A 26527-nucleotide genomic window follows, 5' to 3' on the forward strand; every position below is an offset into this window, starting at 1 on the left:
CCAGCCATCCAGTTTTGTGAGATCCCTTTGTAACTCTTCACACATCAAAGTTAAGTTGAAAGTTGGCTGGGTAATTCTTCAGTCAGCTTTCGACTTAACTATCGTGAGTAATTTTGTATCATTTGCCAACTTTGCCACCTTACTGTTTACCTCCTTTTCCAGATCATTTATGAATATGTTGAACAGCACAGGTCCCAGAACAGATCCTTGAGGTTCCTGCTATTTACCTCTCTCTATTCTGAAAACTCACCATCTATTCCTAGCCTTTCTTTCTTATCTTTTAACCAGTTACTGTTCCATGAGAGGACCTTTCCTCTTATTCCATGACTGCCTACTTAATCTAAGGGCCCTTGGTGTGGAACCTTGTCAAAGACTTTCAGAAAGTCCACATACACTATATCCACTGGATCATTCTTGTCCACATGCTTGTTGACACCCTCAAAAAATTCTAATAGATCACTAAGACATAATTTCCCTTTAAAAAAGCCATATTGACTCTTCCCCAACATTCTGTGTTTATCTATGTGTCTGATAATTCTGTTCTTTGCTATAGTTTCAATCAGTTTGCCTGGTTCTGAAGTTAGGCTTACTGCATGTAATTGCCAGAATTGCTACTGGAGCTTTTTCAAAAATTGGCACCACATTAGCTATCATCCAGTCAACAGCTACAGAGGCTGATTTGAGTGATTAGATTACATACCACAGTTAGTAGTTCTGAAATTTCATATACGAGTTCCTTCAGAACTCTTGGGTGAATACCATCTGATCCACTGGATTATTACAGTTTAATTTATCAATTTGTTCCAGACTCCTCTATTGATACCATAATCTGGGACAGTTCTTCAGGTTTGTCATCTAAAAAGGATGTCTCAGGTATGAGAATCTCCACCTCATGCTCTGCAGTGAAGACTGATGCAAAGCATGTATTTAGCTTCTCCGCAATTCATTTGTCTTCCTTGACTGTTCCTTTAGCACCTCTATTGTCCAGTGTTCCCACTGATTGTTTGGCAGGCTTTCTGCTTCTGATGTACTTTAAAAAAAATGACCTGTTAGTTTTTGTGTCTTTGCTAACTGCTCTTCAAATTCTTTTTTGGCTTGCCCAATCATACTTTAACTCTTGCCAGAGTTAATGCTCCTTTCTATTTACCTCACTGAAATTCGACTTCCAGTTTTTAAAAGGATGTCTCTTTGACTCTAAATGCTTCTTTTACTGTAGGGACATTCCTAGCTCAGTGCCTACTGGTCAGTACCAGATTTCATATCATCAAGGTCAGGATGTGAGAGCCTTGAAAGCATAACTAAACTAGTACCCCAATCATAGGTGGTTAATGGATCCTCTCTGCACTTAAATCCAAGCTGTGTGAAGGTGTCCTTTGATCCAGGGACAGTGATGAGCTCCATGCTGTCCCACGTGGCCCAAGTGGGAAGGAGAGTCTTTACTGTGGTGTATCTCTTGTTGTTTTCTAGGTGAGAAAATGCAGGAGAATGGTGGGAAACTTCTTACTTGGGAACATAGCCTACCTAAAGAACCCACAGCCCCTTTTACGAGAGGCAGCAGCCAGGGTTATAGGTAAACAAAATAGCTCAAACCCATTTTTTTCATCATTCTGCTCTGTTACCTCTAGCTGTGAGAACTGCATCCTTGGCTCCTAAGTTACTGAACTGAATCAGACCCCAGGGGTTTATACAAAAAATGAGACAATTGATGTTCTAACCCCCTATTCCTCTGCATCTAGGAGTCTCCCTCTCTCCTGATACCCCAGAGAATCTCTCTTTTCTTCCTTCTAGAGCAGTGGTTCTCAACCTGTTTATCATTGCAGGCTGCGGGCTGAGAACCACAACGCTCCAACGCCCCTAAAACCGCCCACAGCCCCCTATGCCCAGCATCCCCACCCAGAATGGGGCCAGGAGTGGAGTTCTGGGTGCAGGCCGGGCAGGAGCTGGGAACCACACCACAGCAGGGAGCCAGGCAGCAGCCAGGACCCCAAGCACCTGGAGGGGTCAGCAGCCAGGACCCGAGAAGGGGGTCAGGAGCAGAGCCCCACCTAAAACCTGGGGCAGACCCCTAGTTCCTAGATCCCCACAAAAAACCTACCCACAGACTCACTCTCCCGCCCCCTATCCCACTGCAGCATTTACCAGTCCTCTGCTGGCTGGAACCCTGGTATAGGCTGCAAGAGGCTGTCTTCCCCCCAGCCAGCCCCGCTCCCTGCCAGACCACAGTGGCAAATTTTGAATTTTTTTTAGCACACAGCTGGGCTGCAGCTGTGTGCTAATTGGGCTGTGGATTGAGAACCGCTGTTCTAGAGGAATTGCCCTACCTTTGCTCCTCTTCAGCAGGTCCTATGGGAATTTCTGTAGAGATCAGATTTTCAGATGTTGTAAGTGTGTGTAGCTCCACTAAAGTCATTTTACACTCCCTGAGGATCTGGCCTCTAGTCTCCTTTAGAATTTGGTCTCTTGGGAACTTCTTAGGAAACTTAGGATTTGTCAGTTTTCCTGAGAGAGCGTCTTCCTACCCCCTTCATTTGGGAGTGAAACTTTAGAAGTTAGGTAAAGTACCTGATTTTAGTTTTTATTGCATATCTAGAGTTCATAATAAAGAATTTGAACTTAATTCAAGTCGACGGAGATGATGTGATGCTACTGCTCAATGGTAAGGAATTGCTTGTGATCCAGGTTCTTTTGCAATCTATAATGTGCCTTCATTTGTGTTATCAGATGACCTCTGCTTCCCCCACCCACCTGTCCTTTGGTAATTCAGTAATTCAGGAGGAGTTTATAGAAATGGAGACAGAACCGATTATATTTTAAAATAATAATTAAGACTATAAACAGAGAGAGTGCTATTATAGATACTTGTTACACTTGTTCTCATTTATTACTATATGAGGGCAAACTACAATATTTGTAATGAATAATTTATTCAGTAAATGTTGCCCTTTAGTTTGCTTGCAAATTATTTGTGAGCAGACTTCAATTTTCTCGAGATTTTGTTCATTATTCCAAAAATGCAAACAATACTGTTCATACAAACCTCATTCCGCATATGAGTTCTCAATGATCTGCTCTGCTTGTTTTGTTTTTATTTATTTACTATTCATTATTTGCTATTTTTGTGGTAAGTGGTTGCTCACACAAATCACATGCTGTTTCTTCTTCCTGAGTGGAAGAATGAAACTTCTGTAAACAGGAGGGGGGAAATCAAAGGTTTCCAGTTGTTCACTCAAACGCTTGCAGTGTGGACTTTCCTATGGTTGCTTATTTTCACAAATATTTGTGAGTCTTTTGCTTTGTGAGGAAAAAAGATCATTCCTGGCTAACAGAAAATAAAAGGGGTCACAAATCAATCATTTTTTTTAAATGAACAGTTATTTGTGAATATTCTTTTAGCATTTGCTCAGCTCAGCTCATAATCTTCTGAAAAAATCTCACGAAGACTTTAACTTTCCATGTTTAGTCTCAACCCATAGGTGAATATTTCTGAAAATGCTGAGGAAGATCCCTTTGGCTACATTTTAAATTAAAAGAAAATTTAAGTTTTTATTCATCAATAACTCATAACAGCTCAATTTTAAATCTTTTTCCAGCTAGTTTTGCATGATGAGTTAAAATAAGTTTTGGGGGAAATAATTAAACTAAAGTTAAAAGTGATTGTAAAATAGCATCAGAGCATGCTCAGTGGGCATGTGTTAAGATTTTGATGGAAATTAAAGAAGTATTACTGTTTGTTATTTGTATTACAATAACAGCCAAAAGTTCTTATAAGGATGAAGGGCTAAGTTCTATATAAACACAAAATAAAAGTCAGTCCCTGCACTGAAGAGCTTACAGACTTAAGACTATCCTCTACTTGTTTACATTAGAGGACTGAGGGAACTACATATTTTCCATTACAATGGGGCCAGCATGGACAGGGAGCAATTTGGTGGGAGCAAATTTCTTGGTGCAGCAATTTGCAGGTGGGAAATTGGAAATCTCTCATTGAAAATGGAATTTCCTGTAAAATTGCTGCGAAATCAGGGATAACAAAATTATGGACACTTAAAAAAAAAAAAAAAAAAAAAAAAAAGGTTGATCCTGGATCCTCCCATTGCTATATGTATTTCAATTGTGAGTTAAATGTATATCTGAATCTGTGCAACATGGGCATTATCATCAGAGTTTTGGGTGAAATCTTGCCCCCACTGAAGTCAATAGCAACAGAATTTCACTCTTTACTTTCAAATTCCCTGCCTTTGGGTCTGAAGTGCCTCTGCATTTCCAATGGCAAAAAGTAGAAGCAGTAAGCACAGAACTGGAGGAGTTGCTAAGCAGCATGCTTCTGTCTTTTGCTCAAGCCTGAGGAAGTCATTGCGTTGCTGCTCTGTGGTGGTGTGCTCCATTGATCAGGAAGGAATGAGCCAGGAGAAGCAGCTACTCTCCATGGCATCTCTGTATGACACATCCAAGCAGCATTAACTCATCCCCATCCTCCCAGAAGGAAGCTTTGTGCGAGGAGGGAAGCCAGTAGGTTGATAGCTTTTGCAAGAGCCATATTAATAGGGAAGATGAAGCAGGGAAGTACCACATAGGGGCCAACTTTTCTGGAAGAGTCCTTGGCATCTATATAGTCTAAAGGCCTTGCTTTTTGTTTGTTCTCTGAGGCCTCAATCTCCTTCTGGTCCAGGGGACCATGCAGCAGCATGTGATGCAAGTTGGATGACTTGATCTTTTCTTCTGCCGCTTTCCCTTCTGTGAAAAAGCTGGTGGGAGGGGAGGGCTGGTTAGATGGGTTTAAATTCTTACACTCCTTTAACTAATTTGTGGGATTTAACATATTTATCAATTAATTTAGTGTTGAAAAATGCCAAACTGACACTGACCACCCCAGAGAGTTGAAATCTTCCGATTAATCTGCAGAATAGGTACTGCATGAGTGGTGACCATGAGTGGTTACCCCCCACCGCACATATTGCCTCACCAATGTGCTTCAACCTGGACTGGGAGGGACATCCTCGAGGGCTGAGTCTAGAGTTTGGGCTCCAGGGGCCATACCTTTTTGTGGCATCTTTGCTGCTGCAGGTTTCTAGAAGCGTGCAGTTTGCTATATACTTGTGTTTGAAATCTGTCCAATAAGTTACCAGACTGAGATGGCAATAGTTTTATTATAAATAATTTCTATATTTTTTGCAATAAATCACCAGAAATGGATGGGTCTTATGCAAGAGTTCAACAAAAATATGTAATATATCATTAGAAAGAATTTATTCCCTGGAGGACTGAAGGATTGCCACCCTTGTACCAATTTTTTTAAATGGTGCTAAGGGAAATTCTAAGAAGGTATTGACAACTTACTTCAGTGCCTGGGAAAAATAGATCAGAAAAAGTTACATTTATAAAGCATTTAGAGGAGTGATGTCCGGATAATCCAGGATCAGTAATGGTAGCATAGTTTCTGTCATGGTAAATGCTTTCTTTCTAAGATGGCAGAATTATTTGAAAGAGTTAAGAAACTAGTGGATAAACGAGGAAATAAATGTGTTTAGCTTTTCAAAAGGCTTTTGATAAAGTCCCTCACAAAAGACTGTTAAGGAAACTTAGTAACCAGAGAGCAAGAAGTAAATTTTTGGCATATATTAATAACTTGTTAAAAGACAAAAAGCAACACAAAAAGCATGTTGCAGTCTCTCAAAGATCAGTAATAGGACCTGTTTTCAATATGTTTAATATCCTCCTGGAAGATGGGATGAATAGTGAGGCAGTGAAATTTGCTGATGACTCAGTCATTTAGATTAATCAAGACTTGGAAGAATGAAGAGGAATTTTATAAGACTAGAAAATTTGGCAACATGACAGGGGAAAAAATTCAGTATAGATAAAAATGGGCACATTGAGGGGCTATGAATTGGTCGTAACCCCTCAGGAAGGAGACCTAGATGTCATTATGAACAGCTCAGAGAAGACTCAAAAGTGCTGGGATACATTGGACAGTAGCTTTTTAGCACTTCCTAATAAAGATAATTTTATTTATCTTGAGGTGGCATCAAGCTAATTTATTTTCTTGGCTCTGCAGTGTACAATTGACCATATTTTGATGTTTTACCTTGGTTTGTTATCTTCTTTGCTTTCATCAAAGCCAAGCAATGTTATGTTGGTCTGGTTGCACATTTGGATGGGAAATCTCCAAGCAACAGTGTAGGTCCAGTGTGTGAGGTAGCAATTGTGAGCAGGACTCTTCCTTCTGAATTAGTTCTAAACTCATGCCAAACCATGTTTCTAGGAGGCAATGTGCTGCTGCAGGCACTGCCCAAAGCTGAGAACTCAAACTTTTCTGGTTATTGAAGGTATACTTGTAAGATTATTTGAACTTTAGTGTCCTGGCCAAATTTCCATGGGAGCAACTACATTCTGCATATCTAAATCCGTCCTGGATCTGCAGTAGGATAAAGGTTTTCTTCACTGTGTGTCCTGAAATGTATGTAGTGGGGTTTGTACACTTGAAGGAATCCTTGTGTATAGTTTGTATTTGAATTTTTAAGTTTATAAAGTGCTTAGGGACCTAATTCTGCTCCCACTGATAGGTATAAAACAGGAGTACCTCTATTAAAGTCAGTGAACAAGATTTGGCCATCTGGTTGAGTTGCACTTGGCACAGGCCTGGAGGCAGGGCAGGGGTGGTTTATATCACCTCTGCTGCTTCCTAATCCTTGGGCTGCTCTTGTATAGTCTTAGGGCTGCTCTAAATTGCATCCCTCTGGGCAATGGCCCTCCTGTCAGGCCCCATTTCCCTTGGTCAGGCCCCATTGCTGAGGGGTGAGGATAGCACCGTGCCACTACTGGCTCTGCCTCTCTTGGGAACACCCCTTCCACTGGGGAAGTGCTCAGGACACCAATTAAAACAGCTCTATGGCTCCTTTGCCCCAGTGGGCTGGCAAAGAGGGGCCAAGAATCTAGCCCAGTAGTGTCACACTGATGTAAAACTAGTGTAACTGAGATCAGAATTAGGCCCATAATATTATTTCCCTTATGATATGATATTACATACCTAGCTTAAGGGCATATAGAGTTTTTATTTGCTTTCTTCTGAAGCATCAATTACTAGCCATTGCCATGATAGGATACTAGGCTAGATGTACCATTAGTAGTAGTCTATTCCACTACAAGGCCTTTTGTATTCCTAACTCATTTCACATAGCTATCCAATAGAAAAGTCATTTACAAATTGTAGATCCAGGCTGAATTCGAACCAATGATGAAAATGAGACTCTATAGACCAGTCACAATCCTCAGCACTGCAGTCTTTATTCCTATTTAAAATAGATTCAAATGAGGTTTATAAATTAAATTAGAAATGGGGAAAAAAAGAGATATTTCAGGAATGTTCCCTACAGTGCTTTGTGTAGTCATGTGGTAAACATCAGTCAAGTCATAGGGCATCCAGCCCTTTTTCTTCGAGACTATACTACAGTTTGAAAGACTTCACTATTTGTAATTTTTTTCACATTTGGCCTACATCTTTTGTGCTTAATGTCATCCCATTATTTCTAGTTACATCCTTTTACAATTCCTAACCCCTCTTCTGATAGGAGAGTTCCCAGGTGTGAGTGTATTCTGTTTGTGATGAAGAGGTTCCAACTTTTCCATTTACAGAGCAAAAATGAGGACTTCACAAATTGAACTTGATGGTTCTCAATCTATAACATCTAATGTGATGACTGAATGCTTTGACCTGAAGGTGGTGACGAGGGGTGAGGAAGGCTAAATGCTCATCCTGGCAAACAGGGCAGATTAGAAATAATATATATTTTCTGCTTCTACTGCTGGGATATGGCATGGGGCCAGGAAAATGGCATAAGATAATGGAGCCTAATGAAATGTCCTCTCATTGATACTATGAGCATTGACGTTCATTTCTTCTTGGTTTCAGCTCTTGATGATCTCAAATATGACCCTGTAGCCTCAGTCTGCATTTCAGCTATAGACACCATAACAAATATTGAGACAGCTTGTTTGCCTGAAGCAGAGTCTCTCTCCAGATTGAGGAGGTTTTTCTGTTCTCTGCCTGTTCAAAGAAAGATGAAGATTTTTAAAGACAGAGAAATCCCATTAAAGTTCAAGTCCAGCTCAAAGCAATTGAGAGGCAAAACCGTCCCTGAAGATACCTTAACAGCAAGCCAAGAAGAAGGGGGAAAGAGCATGAAACAGAAGCTATGGAAGCTCACAAGGAATATGAAAAGGGAAAGACTCTAATGTTGTGGAAATGCCTTCCTCAAAGGTATTTTCTACCCTCTCACATCCCAGTAATTATTGATTCTGTTGAATATCCTACTGAGAGAGGTCATGTGAACTCGAATGGTAGGACTGCCACTCCCTGACTACATCTGATGGGTTAGAGTTGTTGAACCTGAGACAAGAAACCCCATTGTATCTTCCATATTAACCCTCCTGGAATGTGTTCAAGATCCCATTCTCCAGATATATCAGATACATACTTCTATCTAGTCCACTGTATTCATGTAGCCATAGGCCTCAGAGAACCCCATTCACCAAACCAAGTGAGGATGTTATTTATTTATCATGGAGGAGAGAAGGCAAGCAATATACCTGTAAGAGTATCTTAGTTTTTTGTTCAGAATCAATGATTTAGAACATTTGTTAATTTGTAACTCTGAAGTTTCAATGTAAGAATATCCCACTAGGACACCTATGAACAGGGATAGAGGGCAAAGTTAAGGGCTTTTTTGTGTGGAACTTTTAGTCAAAATTTCCTAACTTTGAAATGGTTGTCCTATGATAAAGATGAGGTTATTTTCAATTATTGGATATCTGTTTACAAACAGAATTCTGTCTCAATTCCCCTCCCCCCTGAAAATACAGTGCCTGCCATTAAAATCTTAGCATCTGTCAATCTGGTTTTTTGCATTCACATTTTGAGATTTTATAATCTCCACTTCTTGTTTATTGCCAATAGGTGGTGATAGTGCACTCTGCATACAGAAGCCCAAGTTTGTCCACTTTCTGGTCCCATGTTAGTTCCTTTTGCCCCAGTTCAGTCAGGGCTTCAGTGTTGAAAGAATCTGATTACTAACAGAAGTGGCACTTGCATGCCACCATGTTGCATCTACAGGCTTCTCCACACAGTGGCTCTGGCCGTACTTTTGTGTCTGTGACCCGGAAAATATATTCCTCCTTCCTTCCTAAAAATGTAAAAGTGTTCAGTTATTTTGCAAAGGTGCATTTACCAAGATGGCTTGTGTTCCTGGTCTGGATTTTGGTCTTTTATGTAGTTCACTCTTTGGAATGAATTAAAGAATTTATCCAGAAGAAAATGAAGGAAAATCAGGAAAAATTACATTGTATTTGTTGTTTGCTATTCTGGCACCAAAGTAAAAATGATGGTGGCATTTCCTTTTTACACCTTCCTTATTGGTAGCAAGCAGTGGGGATGTGCATGCAGCATTGCAGTAAGTATTCTTGTTAACCCATGCTACTTTCCTTACCTCACAGCTGTAGCTGCACATTAAAATCAGAAATTGACTGTGCTGATGGGTCTGCAAACCCTCCAGTAGCTCTAAAATAGGGAAAAAACAGTCACCCAGAGCAGCTGAACCAATTGAGGGAGGAAGAAAAGAGTCAGGTTTGATGGACATGAAGGAGAAGGAGACAGAAGATGAAGGAACAGACACACGGGACAAGGAAAGTGACACCCTCAAGCCATTTCTTCAGAGCACAAAGCTGCAGATGGAGAGGGTCAGACCTGGAGGGGAGAGTGCACACAACACAAAAGGGACCTGCAAAATCAGGCCGTGGTTATTCTCTACATGACAGAGGGTTTCAATACTGTCCTGGCATCTGCCTACCAGATAACCAAACATTATCTACCATTAGCTTTACTCTAGCAGTTACCACTTCAGTTACCTCCTACAAGCTATACCCTCCTCCTAGCACAAGTGCCAGCACTGTAGTCTGGTTGTGTCCCAGCTTCCCTCTGGCCAATAGCAATAGAGTTAATTTCCCCTCCCTCTGGTTTTGCTTTGTTTGCTAGTGTTCATTAATGGTTGTGGGTTTTTTTAAATAAATGTTGCAGTGCTATTTTTCTGGAGTGATCACTACCCTGTGAGCAAATGTGAGTGCCCAAAATGATCATTACAGTGCCTTTGTCTGTAATCATCCCGATCACCATGCCCGTCACAGGACCTTGCCTTGGCACCAGTCTAACTTGTGTGTAAATAAAATCAAGTCGTGAAATTACAGTAGCACTGGTGGATGTCATCCCTAACTATGTTGCCAGTTGTTGACAACAGTGGTGGATTCCTGAAACTCCATGGGCTTCTTACTAATAAAATGCTGCATCTTGCATTGCTTCTCTTATGAGCGGTAGGTGACTGCATACATCAAGACACAATGGTTGTCAATGAGAATCCAACCCAAAACCTTCAGCACCAAAACTACAGGTTTCTCTTGAGCTAAAGGAACACTTTTATAGCTGTAAGTTTGTAGCAGGCTGCTATAATCTCTGTCCCAACCAGTCATTAGAGGGGGAGACAAGCATGTGTACTGAGGACTTAATCCTATTCTCATTGTAGTCCATGGCAAAACTCCCATGGACTTCAGTGGAGGCAGGATGGTGCCTTATGCTAGTGTAATACATTTCCCCCATGCTTTCACAAATGTCAAAGGAATGTTACCTTTGCCAAACTGAATCAAACCAGTGGCTCATCTAGTTCAGTATCCAGTCACCAACAAGGGCAAGTATCATCCTTCAGAAGAAGGTACAAGAAGCCTTTTCAGTAGGGAGTCAGGGAATAATTTAAGAGCAGAGGAAGTTTCCTTCTATACCCCATCAGTTAAGGGCTGCATTATGCCCTTCCAATGTTATTTTTATTGATACTAATTTAACTCCAGATGTTGTTGTTATCCAAAAAAGATCTAATCCTTTTTTTTAATCCTGCCAAGCTTTTGGCCAAAATGGTTTCTTGAGGTAATGTGTCTCACAGGTAATTGTGTGTTGTGTAGAAGAGAAGTATTTTCTGCAATATTATGAAAAATACAGTCTGCGGCAATAATGAGTATAATCAGTGAATTTATTTGCTCAGAGAGGCATCTCCATCAAGTCTTGAGCTTGCCAAAGGCACATTTAATCAGCATTCTGCACCACCTGAGTTGGTGGTGGGAGCAACTTTTCTCCCCGGTGGTGTAAGCCAAAGGAGTAGCAGGTGAGAAGGGTGTCTCAGAATCACAGTGTAGCCAGACACCACATCTATCGCTACTGTGGGGAAAGAACAAAGTGCCATTCTGCCCTTTCTCAAACAGGCCAGTGTTCTAGAAAAGGTGCATATCTTCAGGTATTTTGGTCAACTTGCCTATGTGAACATCAGGCACCAGACCTAGTAATATACCAGGGTTGCATCAATGGAGCAGTAACCCTTTTGATTCCTGGTCTCCATTGCTTCCTTGTGTGAATGCAGAATGGGTAAACCTCTTCCATCTGAAGCATTTTCACAATTTGGGAAGCTCCTTTGGTGCTCAAACCCTTCCATTATCTTGGGGATATATATTGTATTTGGATCACATGCCTCTGCAGGACTTTGTTTATTGACAGACACATCTCTGTCATACAAGCACATGCTGTTTCCAGACCAAACGTATGTGTCACTGAGTGGTAATCATCATTGGTTGCCAGCTTCCACAGTACCATATCCACTGTCTTGTCTACGTTGGTTGGATTTTGATAAGGTTTTCACTTAAAATTTTACTTTATTCTTTTGCAACACATGTATAGGAATGAAAAATGGATCTGTTTTGAACACTGTGAAACGGAAACAACTTTGAAATTTTACACAAAATAATTGTATGTATTTTTAAATGGCGCTACTTGAGTGAAAATATCAAAACAGCATATTTTAAAGGTGTTGCACACAGGAGTGCTGATAAACTTGACTGAACTTTATTTCCTGCTTCCAGATGAAAATAATGCCTTATGCACCACAGCCCAGGAAAGCAAAAGGATAGCATCTCTATACTTCATTTGGGAGTCACTGGTAGGAGGCAACAGAGTATTTAACAGAAGGCTTTTATCAAAAATGGGAAATTCTTCACAGACTGCTAATGTACCAGGGGTATCGAGAGCAAAAAAACCCTGACTTGCTTGAAAGGACCACCCTGACCTTGTTTACGTGCCTTTGGACCCAGTTCTCGTCTCCAGATTTGTCATATCTGTGTAGTCAGGGGGCTTGAAGGGACAAGGCTGAGGCCAAAACTAATTAATACTTCTTAGCAGTGTTGAGGGGGGAAAAACATGGATCCTCTAAACCTATGATAGAGCTATTTTGCTAATGCAAAATTACACTGATAATGATATTTTTTCACTTTGTCTAATCTGCCTTGTAAATGAGCATGACTCTCATTTTTAATTAATAAAAAACTATTGTACAAAGTTTCTTCTGTAAAATACCACTATTTATATATGTGTATTACTGTTTGCTCTCTAATACAGAGGGTATACTTTTGCTTTGGTTGTAAAATACTATATTTACAGTATATTGGCAGAAAGCTGGTTGCTATAAAATATCAACCTAAATTCTGTGCCAGAATGGAGTTTCTACACAAAATGCTTGTATTCTGTGTCATAACGATGCTTCTGTTAAGACTGTTCATGTGATGAAATAATGTCTGTGATGAAATTCATATTCTTTACCACATGGCCCAAATACCTGGGTTTTATAAACAATTCCTTTGGCAGCCGCACAAAAGAACCAGTGGCTACCTAATGTTAGTCCAAACCTCAGTTTGCTTTCCCAGAAATTGCATTTCTGATGCCTTTCCCACGTTTGGAGGAGAAAGTAAGGTGGTTTGTCCAAAAACAGCAGTCCCACTAATTTTCCAGAATGTGTTTATGAAGGTATATTCATATATCCTGTTCAACAAGGGAATTCTACCATTATGTAAATTAAGTGCATATTTTGTAATCCAGTTCTTGATCTATGGAAAAGTACTATTCACAAGTCAACTAATTCATATAGTGAAATTGGGAGGGAGGAGTTTTGTATTTTTCCTTTTCTTCTAGCAATTTTGATGTATGGGATTATGAACACTGATGTATTCATATATGGGCTGAGTCCTGGGGTAAGAGAAAACAAAGTGGTAATATCTGATGGTCAGAAGAGAGTTGTGGGGAAGGGGGGGAAAAAGGTTTACAAAAATGGATGATTATTCATAAAATATCTATGGTTTTGGTTTCACTTGGTTGTGCGTTTTTGTGGATGGCTCTCAGACCACTTGCAATTATTTGTTTCTAGTAGCATCACTAATGTGCTAGGTGCTTTCCAAACGTAAACCACAGCTCAGATGTGTCCAACACATTCTTGGGTTTATTAGCAATGTCTTCTGTTTTCCTGTTAGTCCAGGAAGGTCACCCTAAACTCAGTAGCATGGGCTAGGGTCTGAGACAAAAATGCCTTTTCGGCACCATGGCAATAGTGGGTCAAGCTCCCATCCCAGCTATGGTTTTGTAGGTAAGGCTAACAATTCAGGGCTGTGTTTGATAGTAGCCCTTTTATTATTTATTCATTTTTTATTATAATCATGTTACATAATGTGTCAGGTTTCTTCTCATTTGATTTTCTGCATAAAAATAATTATGTACTTGAGCATCAGTGTCATTCCTAAGGATGGGCCACATGATGACTGGCTCTTGTGCCCCACGCAAAGGCACAACCACAGTCTCTGCACTTGGAAGAGTATAGGAACTCTGCTCCCTCTGTGGTGTACCCCCAAAAGCACATGTTGCCTTGAAAGGATAGGGAGGAGATAACCTCATGGCCCCACCCCACTCTGCACCTCCATGGTGCAGGGAGCAGGCAGTGCTGAATGCAGGAAAGGTCAGTGCAGTTTGTACAGGCCCCCTGTGCACTGGATTGCTAGGGGAAGGACTGTACCATTTGATTTCCAAGTGCACCACTAAATGAGTTTCATTGTGAGTTGCTTTTTTCTACTGGACACTGATAGTCCAGGAAGAATTGTGGCAAGGGACAGTAATATCTGCTTTTTCTTATGCTGCTTTCTTATACTCAACCTCCTAGACTCACTGCTACTGTCCCCTGCCACCTTACCTAGTGGAATAGAAGAACTAAAAACTTTAATGGCAACAGTTGCTGGTTGCAAGTAATCAACTTTACCGTGGTGTTCTTGGTAGTCCCCTGGCTAAGCATAGGTAACATTCTGGTAATGTTAATTAAGCAAGAACAAAGACTTTAGTGGTGACCACTATGTAGGAGACCTTGCTCTTTCACACACTCTCTTTTTCTGGCTTTATACTCTCGTAATATAGGATTAAATTCTGATGGTTGCCAAGCATCTGCACATCTAAGTGACTTTAATGGGATTTGAAGGGCGTAGCATCTCAGAATTTGGACAGGAAGTTAGGAGATTTGATTCTTCACTGCCTTGCACCTTGTGTAGGCATTTACCTTGGTACAAACTGCATGTGAAAAACTACACAATCAGAATTCTTGCACTCTTTTCATGTTCACAAGCAAGGAGAGAAACCAGTTTACAGAAATTGCAGAACATTGTCATCAGTGGCCTGCAGACAAATTTTACTATATAAGAAAATTGTATGCCCCAGGAGGTTCCTGAATGAGGAGGATAATCAACAAGAGAATCCTTGTGAAACTGTTGCAGTTACTAACCAAGATGGTCTACCTAGAATTTAGAGAGGTAAAATATAGGATGAATGCCCTTTGAAATTCTGCAACCAACTGTACTTAAAACAATAAGAAGACTGATTTTTCAATAGGTGCCATTAAAATCTCAACAGTTGTCAAACACTGGAATCTGCAATAATCATAGTATCATCCTATAATTAATAAAGGAGGTACCACTATGCCACAAATAGTATGTACACTGGAAAGGCAATGTGTTCTGGGGCTAGGTTATGAGACTGGGACTCAAGACACCTGAATTCTATTCCCAGCTTTGCCATTTACCTCAGGGGCAGCAGGTTTGTATAATTTTTGGTGGTTCCTAGAACGGATCCAAGTCCCGCCTCCCCCATGAGGAGGGTTTGGGGTGTGGGAAGGGCTCAAGGCGAGTGCAGGGGTTTGAGGGCTGCAGGGTGGGGCTGGGGATAAGGGGTTCATGGTGCAGGACGGGGCTCAGGGCTGAGGCAGAGGTTTGGGGTGTGGGGGGAGGGCTCTGGCTGGGGGTGTGGGCCAGGGATGAGTTTGGGGTGCAGGCTGGCTGCCCTGGGGCTGGGGCCAGAGAGGAGGACTCCCTCCCCCCCCCAGCCCTTTCCCCACCGGCAGGCAGGGACATGCCGGGGGAGGCATGCGGGGCAGCAGGCAGGGCCAGGGGAGAGACCCGGCACCAAACATTGGTAGAGCCGGGCCCTTGTGTCCTGAATATTGCTGGAGCATGGGCACCATGGGCCCATATAACTCGCCACCCCTGTTTACCTGTTGTGTGATCTTAGGTAAGTCACTTCACCGCTCGGTGCCTAGGTGCCTCGGCTCCCACACGTTGTCTTTGTTTGTTTACACTGTAAACTCTCCAGGACAGAGACTGGTTTTGTCACCCATTTATCTATGGGCCCTGATTTCAATTGTGGCCTCTTGATGCTACTATAATACAAATAATAATAGTTAAATTTTTAACATTGCCCACTATTCAGTTTGAGTAGATTCAGCTCAGTGCACAGGCCTGTGTTATAGTTTCAGTGGGAGTTAAATGGTGCATAGGGCCTTGGTCAGGCATTCAGCACAAGAGTGAATTTTCCCTTTGATGTTTCATTTTTTTAACTAGCTCTCCTTCAGTATCGACCTAGCCTATATCTGAAGCTGCAAAGGCTCCTATGTCAATACACAGTGATTTACAAGCAAGATCTCATAAGAACTTATTTATTTTAATATTATGACTCTGTTGTGTCAATCCATAAAGACAAACCTTACCTCAACCAGCAATTTACCAGCTTTATCTAACTGCATGGTGCAGTGCTTCAGGAGAACATTTGATTTCAAGGCTAAAGAGAATAAAGAGGAAATTGAGGAGCAGAAGGATCCAAAAGAGGCTAAACTCAATTTAAATCATGACAGCTGAAGCAGATTTACAATAATTGATTTAAACAATTAAGTATTCATTTTTTTTTTAGATAAAACTGACAAGAAAACGGACATGAGGGCTGAAATATGAGTTGGTGCTATGGATATGATGTGTCTTGGATTCATGATGTGCTGACATAGTGGGCACATAGTGTAGGATTAAATTCAAACATTTCTTTGAGCTGTAAATTTTATCCAGGTTGTTTTAATTATACTGTACAATAGACAAACACTGGATGTGATTTTAGTCTCTCAGCAGTGTAGATCAGAGGTAGCTCCATAGAAAGCAGTGGAATCACAACAATGAAAGAAATAGCAGAATCGTGTATATTTCTTATGAGTAATTAATTGACCTAAAAAAGACAGAAGAGGTGTAGACAAATATTTTTATTTCATGTTCTTAGGTGAGTAGGTAAAATATTGGTCCAGATCCTCCAGTGCAGTGCAACGACATGGTGTTCTGCCACTGGCGAACTATGGCACTAAGACCACCATAACTGGCCAATGGAGGAACCCACCAGTGAAGGAAGGCAGTCCAACCGCAAATAGTTTGCATAGTGGCTCCTATGCAACCCTTTGTCATATTTTTAGGCAACATGGGCCTGATCCAAAGCTTATTGAAATTAAAGGGAATCTTTTCATTGAATTCAATAGGCTTTTGATCAGACCTTATCCGGGTGCTTTTGACAAGTGGTATTCCAGGAAACAGTGACCAAGCCAAGGACTTGACATTGGAATCCCTCCATATCCAGAATTCCCCCTGATTTCAAATGTGGTCACTAATTTTTGGTTCCTCAATTTTTGGGGCCCAACATAACTCATTTTGGAGCCCGATTTTCAGAGGTGTTGAGTCCCTGCAGCTCCAACTGAAGTCAACAGTGCTGGGCATGGGTCAGCTCACTGCATGATCAGGGTCTAAACTGCTTGCCATTTTCAAAGTGAAACTGTCAATGAAAAGATTTTACAACCCTTCAGAAACATTGGCAACAAGAGCAAAACAGCCAGGATTGGGTGAAATAAGTATATTCTATTTTTAAATATCCTTTAAAAATGTAAATAGTTTTCCAATAAATTTTAGTGTATATTCGTTGAATTTGCTTTAAAAATCCCCACAGATTTATACATTTAAAAAGTCCCCACAAAATCTGGAGCAAAATTCAGTAGAATTTGCTATCAATTCCCATATATTTTCAGTGGCCTTTTATGTGACAAATCAGTGCTAAAGAATATACCTGCTTCTATTTGATTTTAACCTTTTTGTTTTGCATATCTTTTCCTCCAACTCCTTTGATTCAACTGCCAGGTGCCATTTGTATATAATCTTGCCAGACACTAGCAATTTTTCTTGGCAAATCCCTTCCCTTGGCAACGTCCTAATTATTTAGTGTACCTCAGGGAAATCAGATGCGGGTTAGATGTTATACAACATCACAAACCACCTGCATAAATTATAGTTTTTATGATATTTCACTATGATGTACTAAACTAATGTACTATAGTCTACTAATGCAAAATTGTCTCTGAGGTCAGTGAATAGCACATTGATATGTGGCTTGTTGTGATGGGATATTGTCAGTAAAACAGTTTAGAGAGTTGGATAGTGATTAAAAGTTTCTTGCACATTTTTAGCATCTCAAAGAGAAGCTACCTGTTGGTTTACATCCTTCGTAAGTCAGTTTTGCATGCTACCTCAGAGAATTTTGGCTGATTTAGAATGTCCATAAAAAAGTGCTTTATTAGCCTGTCATAAGTCGGGCGGGGGGGGGGGGGGGTTATTGTTCACTTAAAAAAGCTGTCTTGATCTACTGGTGGTAATAATGAGTGCTAATTTAACCCTTAAGTGCTGGCATTTTCCAGCTTATCAGGCAAATTAATTACTTATAAAATGTGTACCCTATATACAGAATTTGAGTGACCACCTTCTGCTAGATTCTCTAAAATTCTCTTAATTATGCAGTGAATGGTCCAAATCCTGCTTTTATTTACAGTAATGTAAATCCACACATACTCCAGATTTGCACTGGTGTGACTGACAACAGTGTTTGTTGCAATGTGCCTTTGACGCCTATTGTGTGTGCACTAGAGGCTCAGGTTCTGCCACTCTTAGATTGTGTAGTATCTTCCTCTGGGAGTAGCCCCATGAAGATCAATTTCACATTATGGTTGAAAGAATCAAAATAAAATCAGTTTTGCCCCATGCCAGGATAAGTCAATCGCTTTTCTTGCAGAATAAGACACTGCTCCTATTGAGTAAGAGCAGCAGCATATGGCCCTCACCATTCAGAATTTATACTGAGCTTCAGGCCCTTTCATTTTTGAAAAATTGTTTTTTCTAACATTATTTCTGCTTTACTACACTGGGTTAGGGTGAAGTATTATCCTGCTTAAGGGATCAAGATTGATTTTATTCCCTTATTCACTATGTAAAAGCAATGAGATTCTGAGTAGCTCACGAAAGCTTATGCTCTAATAAATTTGTTAGTCTCTAAGGTGCCACAAGTACTCCTTTTCTTTTTGAGAGGAAAAGGTTTGGGAAGTAAAAAACCCCTTAGCTCTCGGCAGGTCTCTGCATTGGGTGGACATGGCGGCAGGAGGATGCAATTTATACACCATGAAGGGAGACTAAGAGGAGGGTGGATTTGAAACCTTTTTGACTTACCCTTCCCATTCCCACCATCTCTTTGGGAGATTAATGTGTAGTCTGATGAACACCAGAGCAGTTGGACTCCCTTTACTGGAAATGAAGGGATTAAATGCCTTCCGGCAGGAGATTAACTGCCTGCAGTTAGGACCCGATTCTGTTTCATTACTGTCCTGTTGTCTGAAAGTCATTGGCCATTGTTGGGATCTAAGGCATTGCTGAAAACACAGAAAAATGATTCAGCAAAATGCAGAAAAAAATCTTGTAAGACCTCTTACACTGGAGTCTTCGCCCTCAGTATCAAAAGGGTGTATGCTCTAGTGTTCCAACAAGATCCCAAGGCACTTCATCACCCCAAACTCAATTACTGTGAAAGTGTTAGACTATGACATCATGCTGAAGATATTAACCATGCCATGGAAATTTAGGAGTAGTCATAGTAATAGTCTGAGCCAGACTTTTCAGTAGAAATTCAGCAGCATTATGGCCTAAAGCACTCACAACTGAAACAAAAAGGAATACAATACACATCTTCCTAGACTCGGAAGTAAAAACCTTTGCAAATGGAGATCATGCTTCCTTCATTCCAAAGAATTATCACTAAACATAGAATTACCATCTCATAATTTAAATATCCTGGAAGGAGAACTGCCGCCTACCAAATGGATCAGTGCCCTAGGCAAGTCAGTGAAACACCTTTGAGCTGTAGCTCACGAAAGCTTATGCTCTAATAAATTTGTTAGTCTCTAAGGTGCCACAAGTACTCCTTTTCATATTTTGTAGTGGATCTAAATAAATATTTCCTTAAAGAATAATACCTAGAAATGAGATTCACTTAAATTCTGGGCCCCAGAAATTATTTTACAGTTAAGGGGATTCAACTGCATCAGCATAGACATTAACATCCAGAAAATCAGCAATTAAACCATCATCCACATCAATCTCAACTCACATGCCTTCCCATCCAAACATCATCACATGTGAACACACATGGATTCCTCCACTCCACAATGGTGTTTTATTTTTCTTTTTAAAATTGTCTCATTGCCAGCATCCCCACTGTTCTAATCTCTCCAGGGCACTTTGTAAGATTAGCAAATCCACATGATGACAATTCGGGTGTGATTGGTAAATTTGATAACCACTGAAGCGACATGTGCTCCTTGAAAAGAATAAAAGGCTGGAATTGGTGACATATGAAACACAGTGTGAGCGTTTGCCAAAGAGCATGACCTTGGCAGTAAATACCACCACAGAGTTTATGGAGGAAACTGAAGCACAGCAAAATACAGTCCCTCACTGCAAAATGTGAGGACTTGGAAAAGACAGTAACAACGATGCTAGACCAGGAAGAATTCTACTATGCTCTCTACTCCAAGAAGAGGCTTTCTCTCTTTATTATATACAAGTACTGACAAAGAATTCTGTAATTCAGATGGAAATCAATCCTGAGGCTATGACATAAATCAGCATACATCACTTAAATCAGCTTTTTTACCAGATGTCTGGAGGCTTTCAAAAAGGCTCCAGCGGTGATCTTGGCAATTTCAGTCCAGTAAATCTAACTTCAGTACCAGGCAAATTGGTTGAAACTATAGTTTAAAAAAAACAAAACAAAACCCAGAATTATCGGACACATAAATGAACGCGATTTGTTGAGGAAGAGTCAACATTGCTTTTGTAAAGGGAAATCATACCTCGCCAATATATTAGAATTCTTTGAATGGGGCAAAAAATGTGGACAAGGGTGATCCAATGGATATAATTACTTGGATGTTCAAAAGCCTGTGAGAAGGTCCCTCACAAATAACTCTTAAGCAAACACAGTAGTCATGGGATAAGAGGGAAAGACCTCTCACAGACAACTAACTGGTTAAAGCACAGGAAACAAAGAGTAGGAATAAATTATCAGTTTTCACAATGAAGAGGGGGGAATAACTGTGTTCCCCAGGGCTCTGTGCTGGGACTGGTGATGTTCCGCATCTTCATAAATGATTTAGCATAGAGACCTCTGTACTGTACCTCTGGTTACAGATTTCTTAAAGTCCCAAACAAAATGTACCTAGTTTACATGTAGAGTAATAGGTGGCAGTGAATCTAACTCTTTTATTTGATGTCTACCAAAGCCAGGTACTGCTGGCTTTGTTGATTCCATGGGCAAGCTCTTCAAATAGAAGGTTTAGGGATAGTGATTGAACCAGCTCCAATTGAAATCAATGGAAAAAATGACCATTAACATCAGTGGGAATAGGTTCTGTTCTTACTGAAATATGTCTGCAATAGCTTACAGTCTAGTGGCTAGATAAGATTGGGTACATAGTTGCACAGGAGAGCTGAGGGCAAAAGAATCTTTTTACTCATACATAGGGATTGAGCATAATTACCTTGTCCACAGGTAAGTGCAAAGGCTATGGAAGACAAGCCACTGCTAGTATCACAAGTTAGCTCAACTGTGGTGGAGAGAGGATGGAGGAAGTCAGAGCTGCCTCACTGGTTGCCGTGAAGGGGATAACATATAATGAGAACTTAAGGCGTGGGGAAGTGGCCATGGTCACCCAGTACTTTGGCCATTAGAGTACACTGTAGGCCAGGGGTGGCCAACCTGTGGCCCCAGAGCCACATGCAGCTCTTCAGAAGTTAATATGCGGCTTCTTGTATAGGCACCGACTCTGGGGCTGGAGCTACAGGCACCAACTTTCCAATGTGCCGGGGGATGCTCACTGCTCAACCCCTGGCTCTGCCCCACTCCATCCCTTCCCACCCCATGCCCTGAGACTGCTGTGCCCTCACTCCTCTTCCTCCCCCCCAAGAACCTCCTGCACACCACGAAACAGCTGATCAGGAGGTGCGGGGAGGGAGTGAGAGGAGCTGATCAATGGGGCTGCTGGTGAGTTGGAGACTCTGGGAGAGGGGTGCTGATGGGGGGCTACTGACGTGTTACTATGGCTCTTTGGAAATGTACATTGGTAAATTCTGGCTCCTGCTCAGGCTGGCCAACCATGCTGTACGGGTTTTGAATACCTGTATAATTCAGGTCTCGATTCATTTTGCTGCAGTGTTTGCAGCACTGTGTTTCGGTACTTGGGACAGAGTCACCATGTGCTAAATGAACCTGGGACGTGAACCCCGCAGCTCCCACTGAAGTCAATGGGAGCTGGTATGTGTTTAGCACTTGTGGAAATCAGGTCATTTATTTAGATGCCTAAATGGATGTAGGTGTCTATCTTTGAAAATCTTGGCCCAGGGGTTGAAGTCATTTCAGAGACATGCATTAAAGAGAAAGCAAGAATCCCACTTTCTGATACAGGAATTGGCTTTGGCTAAACCTATTCTATTGTCTCTGAAACAGGATGAATTGAGTCTATATGGGTGCCCTCTCTCCCCTCGCCCTTAGCAGATATGGATAGGGGATTGCCTACATGCTGACAAAAATCGATGCATCTTCTTCTGTCTGTTCTAAGATGCTGCAACATCTTCTATTATTATCCTCTTTATTTTCTTTTCCCCCTCAGGATGACAGGCTTAATGACAAATGAAGGAAAAGCCTGAAGTAAGGTATTAGTCTGTGGCAGCAGAGATAAAAACAAATAATTAAGAGGAATTTGCAAGTAAATGTTTGTCTACCTTTCACCAAGTACAGCTGCCTGAGACTGAGGCATGTAGGAACAGGCTTCTTCCTCTGGGGAGTGGCACAAGTGGGGTAGGTTAGCTGTTTGGAGTCCCTGAGGGAAAAACCTGGGTTTCCTCACAATGATTTGGATTTTGGCTTTTTCAGCTTTCTAATTGCTGCACAGAGGGATTAGAATGGGTATGTAATGCTGTATCTTGATGATGCTGAACGTCTATAAAGGGTATGACTTTATGTATTTATATGTTGTATTAATAGGCCTGAGGAGAAAAGCCTGTTAGCCCTCTAAGAAGCAAAGCAGGCTGGGATTACCTGCTAGTAAGTGCTGAGCAGGACTCTCTTCATCAGTGCAGGGCTAGGATCATTAGGGGAAGGGCCCAGAGAGTTTTTGCACCGAAGGAGACGAGACAAACTCACTCATGGAGCCAAGGACATGCTTGATCTGGGCTTTTTTTTTTTTTAAATAATAGCTTGGTTTGTGGTAGGCATTGGGCTGACTGTACCATCCCAGTAAACCACTGTGTCATGAAATGGGCTTTCCTCTTTCTAGTGCTCATCATACCCAGGATCCATAATGCAGCATCTCCTTTTCAGTAAGGATGAAGTTTAACTTTTGAAAGCTGAAGTCCAATGAAACAGAAACTCTGCTTTTCCTCATGTAATAGGGTAGTTTTAGGTTGATTCTATAAGGCTCAAATAATCTTTACATTGGGGTCTCCGGTACTGGTGCAAGCCCTTAGTGTAGACGTGCCGCAGCAACAAAAACTGTGACTTGCACCACTGTGGTTTAACCCAATTTGAAACTGGTGTGAACTGCACCAGTGCACATCTCGGTTTACACCAGTGCAATGTATCTGTGCTAGGGATGTGCACAGATGCAGCTACTTGGGCTTTCTATACCAGTGCGAAAAAAAGAAACCTAACATGAGATTCACAAAGGTATTTAGGTACCTAACATCCACCCCCTACTGTAGATAAGACATCAGTCACATCCGGGGCGGTATTATAAGTAGTTACCTCATAGGAGGGAGTTGGGTAGAGCTAAATGTGGGGGCAGATTCTGATCTCTGTTGCACTGATGAAAATCTGAAGTAATTCCATTGGTTCCAAAGAGTTAATCCAGTGTAACTGATATCTGAATCCAGCCTATAATTGGGCCAATGCATCCAAAAGAACTAATAATCATTAGAAGACTGTATCTTCAGTGAAGACTAAATAAAACAAATGGTGAGCCCCTGAAATCACATGCAGTGGCTGCTTTCAAAATGAGGGAAATCTGATTTTTCTGCCGAACAGTGCATCTCCAATTCTGGTGGAAGCTGCAAGTGCTCAGCACTCTGAAAATCAGACCCATGCTATTTCATATTGCCTACAAAATAGAAAGAAAATGATGTTTTTTTCTAATTAACAGCAGCCCTGCCTATGAAACAATTGTATTTGCATTGAAGCAAACTGATTTCCTCTGCTATATGAGAATAAAGCTATGGGTTAGGTTATTACACACTGGGGCTAATCTGGTAGATTTATTGTTGGCCACAAGTAACATTCAGAGAGTTTAGGTGGGATACACAGACACACTGGTGAGAGTCTGAACTTTCTTGCTTGGCCCTGGTAACCTGACATGGAATCCCCCATCAAATGACAGGGCTCATTAGGCACTATACTGGAGGATTCTGCTCAGAAATCAACATGCACATCCACCTTGAAACTGCATCATCTGCCCAGATTCTAAACGTTTGTTCCAAAGCTTTAGATCGCAATTTCTACAAAGTGAAACTGATGATTTTTAGTGCAATCAAGCAAATGGACCAGTGGTGGAGCACAGTATTATTCAGTGACAGTTTTCAGGAGACTCCTAGGTAGCTCATAGAATGTAGTAAAATGCATCCATAAAATATATTTCTCCTCATAAAATATGGGCCTGAACCTTCTTCATTTGAATTCAGTGGTAATCCTCATTGTCTTCAGTGAGGGCAGAGCAGGTGCATTATGGTATTTGTACAATAATATATACACTCGTGCATGCGTGTTTGTGTATATATATCATTAGGGTTATTATATTATATGACATATAGTTGTATTTTAAAGAATGATCATCACTTTGTCTCATATACTTTCTCCAGTCACTAAAGACTTCTGCATTTAGCAGCACCAGGGATATAAGGAAATCTGCTGCCTTGTCTGGTCACAGATTCTTGAGATGTATTAATAGATAGGATTAGAAAATAAGAACAGGTCAGAGGGCTGCAAAGCTCTTTCTTGTCTCTTGAGATTTCCCTGTTTAGTTTCAGTCTCAGTGCGCCGCTTCCTAGAATGCAAGGAGCAGAAGTTTAAGAAAGCCAGAGACCATTTTCTTTTACTGGGCATTTGAGACTAAGTGGGGGGGGGGGGGGGCGCGAAAGGACAACTTCTAGGTCACTGGCTTTGCCTGAAAATGTCTCTCCAATTTTCTCCACAGGCACCATGGAGGAACAACAACATCACCTTTCTGAACAAAGAGGCTCCTGTCTCAGAACAAGGAGAGACTATTATAGGCTTCTACCTACTGGCTTTAGGTATGTACTGTATCTCTGAATGACTTATGAAATGAAACTCCTTTTAAGTTTGGACTAAAGTTCAAAGGGATTCCTATGGTGTTCATCCACAAAGGAACAAGATGTCATAAACTGCAATTTTTCTTCAGAAAGTTCTTTTAAAAAAAAAAAGGAGCTAGTGTTTTGTTTTATTTTATTTTATTTTAAATGCAAACATTTGTATTGGGGGCAAAAGGATACGATATTATAGTCCAAGTTATTCCTTTAATTATGGTTTATTTAAGATGTGGGTGAAAACAAAATATCTTGTGCAGAAAAATATGGCATTACCTTGTTTTCTCAAAATATCTCAGTGGCATTCAATTAGTCTTCTATGCTTCTAGCTTTCTGCTCACTGAAGTCCGTATTCAGATTGTGTTCATCAAATAGTTCAGCTTCCAAAACTAATACATTTAGTTAAATGAAATAGAATTCTATCAATGTATTTAAAATTTGTTTGTAAAATTCTTCCATCTAATATTTTATATACATTTAGAGGAAACTTTCTTGATCTGAGTCTATTAAAGATTCCTTTAAGTACTAAATTATTACTCACTATCAGTAGTTACAATAATATGTGCATAAGTCTAAACACTTGATATCCAGATTACATTGCAAAGCAGTTATTATACACTCATATTAAAAGTGATTGAAAATGGAACCTTGTATTAACTCACTTTGTTCCTAAGACATTTTTTTGATTAAGTACTGTATTGTAATTTACAGCAAACTCAGTGCAGGATGATGGTGAATTACCGTATCTGATGTTCTATAGGCAGACTTTCTGAAATTTCAAAGAATGTAGATGTACCAGTTGACAAAGAAAATCAAAATAGCCATTTATTATTCTGACTTCATATGAAACAATATCAAAAGGTAACTGTTTTCCAGATAATAAGTCACAATCACTTCTTAGGTTTATATCGATTCTATCTAATCGAGCTATCTATGTTTATAAATTATAAAGAAATGAAACTGCATATAGAAGATGTTGCACATAATGAGAACTCCATACCAATATAAATAGAAATGGTTCCTGAGTACAACCATTGAGAAACAGGCTTGTAAATTAAATAATCACACTACATAAACTTTTCTTTTTCTAAGCTTATCATGTATTCCCCCCCGGTACCACCAGCAGCTGCAAACCACCACCTGATACTTATAAAGGAAACCACACAGCCATGATGAAGGGGCTTGAAGGCCTTTCCTTATATCTATACGAGACTGGCATTTTTCCCAACAAAAATAGGCAGACGTAATGTAGTTGGCATAAAGAATAAGACAGTCCAGAAAAAAGATGGAAAAAAATGGCAGCCAGTTTATGAGGAAGCTGAATAAAAATCATGTGGTCAAGAGGAAGTAGAGATGTTCTGATTTATCCCAGACCTATGTGCACACTTCCATACACATGCCTGCAGCAGCCTAGAAAGCACACAGCACAATCAACTACTGAATGAACCACACTAGAACAGGTTTCAGAGTAGCAGCCGTGTTAGTCTGTATCCGCAAAAAGAAAAGGAGGACTCTCAGTTAGGGCTTGATCCTGTGTTTGTTGACGTCAATGACAAAACACACACTGACTTCAGTGGTTCAAAATCAGGTC

The 26527-nt window shown here is 40.6% G+C and overlaps 2 protein-coding genes across 2 annotated transcripts in view; both read left to right on the top strand.

The window, feature by feature from the left end:
- The window catches only part of LOC119853535 (maestro heat-like repeat-containing protein family member 1), a 74135-nt gene extending 63897 nt beyond the window's left edge, over positions 1-10238 (top strand). The window contains exons 40-43 of the mRNA XM_038396707.2: positions 1468-1570; positions 2591-2656; positions 7910-8259; positions 9489-10238. Coding sequence (XP_038252635.2) covers positions 1468-1570; positions 2591-2656; positions 7910-8232 — 492 coding nt within the window. The 3' untranslated portion in view covers positions 8233-8259; positions 9489-10238. The remainder of the gene's footprint in view (positions 1-1467; positions 1571-2590; positions 2657-7909; positions 8260-9488) is intronic.
- Positions 10239-24724: 14486 nt separating this feature from the next.
- LOC119853855 (opsin-5-like) overlaps positions 24725-26527 on the top strand; it is a 39202-nt gene continuing 37399 nt past the window's right edge. Inside the window, exon 1 of the mRNA XM_038397383.2 lies at positions 24725-24903. Within this exon, the coding sequence (XP_038253311.1) occupies positions 24783-24903 (121 nt within the window). The 5' untranslated portion in view covers positions 24725-24782. The remainder of the gene's footprint in view (positions 24904-26527) is intronic.

The sequence above is a fragment of the Dermochelys coriacea genome, chromosome 3, assembly GCF_009764565.3.
Source record: "Dermochelys coriacea isolate rDerCor1 chromosome 3, rDerCor1.pri.v4, whole genome shotgun sequence".
Taxonomy (NCBI): domain Eukaryota; kingdom Metazoa; phylum Chordata; order Testudines; family Dermochelyidae; genus Dermochelys; species Dermochelys coriacea.